Genomic DNA, 5,048 nt, shown 5'->3' with positions numbered 1-5,048 from the left:
TTATTTTTAGAAAGGGTAGGAAGTAGAAACTACCCCTACATAACTGAACGGACAAGAGTGCCATAGCCAACACTAGCACGAAGCCATTGCTCCTATAAAGGAAAGCACATTATGAAGCTCAAGGCTCCTCTTCCCACGGTATGATACATCGGTTGAAACATCGTGAAATGATGAGACAACCAATGTCAATATAAAATGGTGTGGATTAGGAAGTATCCCACACCAAGTAATGCGATATTCGGGAAACTTGACTTCCTAAAAATGGATGGACTTGAGTCATCTGGAAGTGTTAAAGCATAAAGCTTTAAGCACGTGGTTTTTGGAACCCGCATGAAAGACTTTACTTTCATGCAAAAGTTTCGATTTTTCATTTGATTTCATCATTTTAAGCACAAAAATCATTTGAAAGTGGGAGACTTTACTCCCACTTGAGAATTGCAAGTATAAAAGGAAGACTTTACTTCCTTGAAGTTGAAACAATTTACAAGTTTTAACCATTTGATTATTTAAGATATGAATTAATGTAATGGTTAAAAACTTGTTCCAAAAATTTTATCAACATTGCAAGTTTTATCTTTGTAGTGTATGTGACAAGTTTAACCGAAAAGTTCAAAATGACCCGAGATTTTAACTCTCTCCCCTACATTTAGTTTGATGCAATGCCCTCATTGCATTTAAATGATGAAATAAGTAAAAATGAGGGGCATTTTGAAAATAGAATAGAAGAGAGGAGAGAAATAAAAACCGAAGTAGATCAAGTGATCTTTGTTGTCATCAATCGGATAATACTTAGTCACCAAAGAATGCAAGTTGATGAGATTGATGCCTGAACTTAATGCCAGACTTGGATCAATCATTAAAAAGTGTATCCTGCCACTAAGATCTACAAACAAGTAAAAGAACCACAAACAAATGCACAAGCAATCACAAAGTTATTACAATCATAGTGTGATATTGTGCGAGAGTAGCAATACAAGTGTACTACCTCACACCAAATCAGTGATCCTTAGTTTCACACACAATTATTAAAGTGATATAAGTTACAAGCCAAATCATAGAATTATTTCATAAATCACGGTTGATATTTGTTACCACTTAACCTTGATGTGCCGAGGTTCCTTCACCCCACAACGTGTGATCGAGTTGCGTGAAGTTCCCTTAGGATATGCCCTTCTTTGTACTCTTTGACACCGAACTGGGTCATTGGAAACTTATCAAACCCATCGAAGTCAACCTTTAAGAACTTGGCAAGGCGAGTTACATAGTGACCACCAACACTTGGGAGCTTCGGTTTGTCTCCAATTGCATCAAAGATGTAGCTTCAACGGGGTTGGGAACATGAACATGCTTTCTCTTGTAAACTCTATGGACTAACCAAATATCGAGCAATGTCATCTTATCCTTATCCTCTACGCGGTGAAAAACCGTATTTGTAAAGAACCCTTGAATACATCTAAGCTTAGGACTAGAAAGTGCGTGAGGCACTTGGTTGGATGGTGTGAACTCGGTATTACTAATCTTATGCCAAACCCTTTTTGGATCGAACTCATTTGGATTAAACGTTTCCCATTTGGACAAGTACATGAAAGTGACATTGGGTTAGGTATCCTTGTAGAGATTTAGACTCGCCATGAATTGTGCCATGCTTAATCGCCATTCCTCCCCTCCTAACCTAAATGCGAGGTAATCTTCTAGCCACAGAGAATGTACTTTGAAGTTAACTCTTAAGGTAGTTAGAAATTCCCGAGTTAACAAAGGGTAGACATCCTCACGGATGTCAAGCAAAGGTCCCCCTGGGGGATATGCTTTGACGAAAGTACTCAACTTTTAACGAATCCCCAATCTCACTAACCATTCCTGCTATTTCTAATGGAGGCCAATCAATGTACTTGGCCGGGCACACCAGCATTTGAATTCTATTAAGCATTCGAGACCTTAGATTCTCGTCATGAAGAACCTCTTGTAACCATTTATCAATACTGGATGCTTTCTCCTTCCCTTTGCCTTTGTAAATCACCTACAACACAAATGCAATAAACAATAAACACATCCACAACTTCATAACATTACATTAGCAATCATTCAACTTCTCACACTTAACAACAATGGGTCACACGCCCCCGACATTTAATCCATTAACACATGCTTCATAATTGTTATGTTTAGGCTAAAATGATCAATATGCAACAACTGGACAATGGTTAACTCGAGTTAAACTAGATAAGTGCAATTCCAGAAAACCTAAATTACCTTACAAGCATACCGAAAGCACATATAAAAATCACTAGCCAGAGGTGTTTCATGCTTCAAATCACAATTTCGGTATCAAAAAGTCAACGCCTGTCAAACCCTAAGTTCAAAAACCCTAATTTCAATTCCATAATGAAAGAAACACTAAATTCTAGAGTACCTGGCAATAGTACGTTGGTTAACTAGCAAATAACCTTAGATAACACTTAATTTCATCGCAAACAACTAAACTTAATAAGTCCCAATTTTTGAAAACCCTAGAATCACAAAGTTGAAATTGTGCAATTAAACATGGCAAACATGTAAATCAACAATATTACAACCTAGAATCAACAATTATATCATCATAATTAACTTAGATGTAGCATAATTGACAAGCATAGCACACAAGGTAAAAAGCATGAAGATTTCACAAATAAGTACAATAAAGTGAAATAAGTGCAAGATCATACTCGAAACATGTTTGATGTTGATAAATTGGCAAGATCCTTGAAGAAAATAGATAAATTAAACTTAAGAAATCAGGTTTTTAAGTGTGTAAGTCGAAAGTAAGAGAATTATATGAGTGTGAAAAATTAATTTAAATAAACCCACAAAACACATTCAAAACAGGGCCTGGAACGCTGTTCCATATGCTGGAACGTCGTTCTTAATTAGGAACATCATTTTTAATTATGAAAACGCCGTTCCTCAAACGGGCGAGAAAGTGCCTCTGATCAAATTCAATCAAGAACGTCGTTCCACCACTCAGGAACGTCGTTCTAACTAAAACAAGAATGTCCTTCTTAATTCAGAACATCGTTCTTAAAACTGCCTAGAAAGTGCTACTGTATAAGTTTTAAATCGAGAACATCGTTGTTAATACAAGAACTTCGTTCATGGTCATGAAATGCAGTTTTTCTAGCATAAAACACAATCTAACCTATTCACCAACTATTTTTGATCTTTTCTAGTTTACCCAAATGTATGAAATGCAGTCTATATGTGTATGCCACTAAAGGAAAGACAATATCATACAAGTCTATATGAAATGCAACTAAATGAGCTATATAAAAAATTGTGGAAAGTGTTTAATGAGTCCATCACCCAACTCAACTCCACTTAAGTTTCAACTAACACTGAGGTGGTAAATTTCCCCTCCCTTTGAGCTAAGGGGACCACCACCATGACAACCACTATCTAACATTAACAATAGCCAATTGTTCACTACTTTAGCTTCATTAATTAACTCCTTAAGTTTGCACTTCTCATGTTTTGACAAATTAGATACTAGGCATTTTCTCAAATGCTCATCCATTTTGGATGATGCATGATGTACCCGCCCATACAACTTCTTCATGGACTTGTCAATTATATCAATTGGGTCTTTAGGCTTACTTAAAGGTGCTTTGATCAATTCCCCACCACATTTAGTTGGTGAACCAACTTGAATTGTGCTTGTAGTGCATTTCACACTAACAACAATTTATGGTGTGGTTAAGGGAATTGGTGGTAATTTCGCATATTTGCCACGAATGCTCATGCACTTGCCTTTATCCCTAGGAGTCAACTTACCGATTCTAAAGTCAAAGAAAGAACCCGCGGTTGCCAAAAATGGTCATCCTAATACGAGTGGCACAATCGAGTCTTCCTTTATATCAACAATCACAAAATTGGCCGGGAATTCAATCTCCCCTACTTTCACAATTAGATCTTTGTGGATCCCCACACTAGGGTTAATGGATTGGTCAATTAACTTCACTCCCATTTTAATGGGTGAAAGATCACCTAGGCCTAACCTTTGGTAGATAGAATAGGGCATAAAGTTGCTACTAGCCCCCAAGTCGGCTAAAGATGTAAACCTCTCTGACCTGTTCACATTGCATGGCATGAGGAAAGGCCCGAGATCATTCATTTTTGGTGGTAAGTTGCATTTTTTTAAAATCCCATCACACTCCTTTTTCAAGAAAGCGATGGATGCTTGCTTAACCTCTCCCTTCTTGGCCATGAGTGACTTCAAAAATTTCTCATAGTTGGGCATATTTTCGAGCACCTCCTCCAAGGGGAGTTTAACATAAGTACTTTCATTCTCGGTTAGGGTTGACTTACAATCCACATCTTTTAGATGTGTAGGAAGCGATGGTTGATGATATGGAACCGGTGTCTCATATTTCTCTTTTATTGATGTAGCAACAACCTCGACCTCGTTCTTTTTCTCCTTCGCATTCCAGACACTTTCAACCTTTGACCCTTTTTCTACCTTTCCCAATTTGATTTTCTCAAAATAACTCTCTAATTTCTTGCATGTCGACTCGGTAGCCTCCATGGACATCACACTTTTCACTTGATAGGAAATAAACTTCGCCACTTCTGAATCATCCAAAAACTTAAATACCCCAAAATCCATTGTGTTGATTTCCAATGCTTCCTCCAAATCAAGCTCATCATTTTCAATGTCGAATGTAAAAACATGAGGACATTCGGGTCAAGGTTGGAGAATTTGGATCTCGGGGAGATCTCGTTTGGACTTTTTAGGGGGATCTCGGCATCTCGGAAAAATCTCGAGGAGATCTCGGACGTTGACTTACGTTGACTTTGTAGTTTTTTTAATAAAAATATACATAAAAACATAACTATATGTATATTTATATACTTTTTTACAAGATTTTACAAAAATATCCGAGAAATGAGTGAGAAAATCTTAGAAATTACGAATTATACAAGAAAATCTTACAAACTAGCAAGAAAATCCGAGAAATCGTGGCTTTGACTAAGTTTGACCCCGTTGACCGAGAAATCTCGGGAGATGAACATCTCAT

At 37.1% G+C, this 5,048-nt stretch overlaps 1 protein-coding gene across 1 annotated transcript; it reads right to left on the bottom strand.

Annotated features, from left to right (window-relative positions):
• Positions 1 to 3,847: 3,847 nt before the first annotated feature.
• LOC139889943 (uncharacterized) lies at positions 3,848 to 4,636 on the bottom strand. Its single transcript, XM_071872854.1, has one exon. The coding sequence runs from the start codon at positions 4,634 to 4,636 to the stop codon at positions 3,848 to 3,850; it is 789 nt and encodes a 262-aa protein (XP_071728955.1).
• Positions 4,637 to 5,048: the final 412 nt, after the last annotated feature.

Source organism: Rutidosis leptorrhynchoides, chromosome 2, assembly GCF_046630445.1.
Source record: "Rutidosis leptorrhynchoides isolate AG116_Rl617_1_P2 chromosome 2, CSIRO_AGI_Rlap_v1, whole genome shotgun sequence".
Taxonomy (NCBI): Eukaryota; Viridiplantae; Streptophyta; class Magnoliopsida; order Asterales; family Asteraceae; genus Rutidosis; species Rutidosis leptorrhynchoides.
This window is presented reverse-complemented; position numbering and strand designations above follow the sequence as displayed.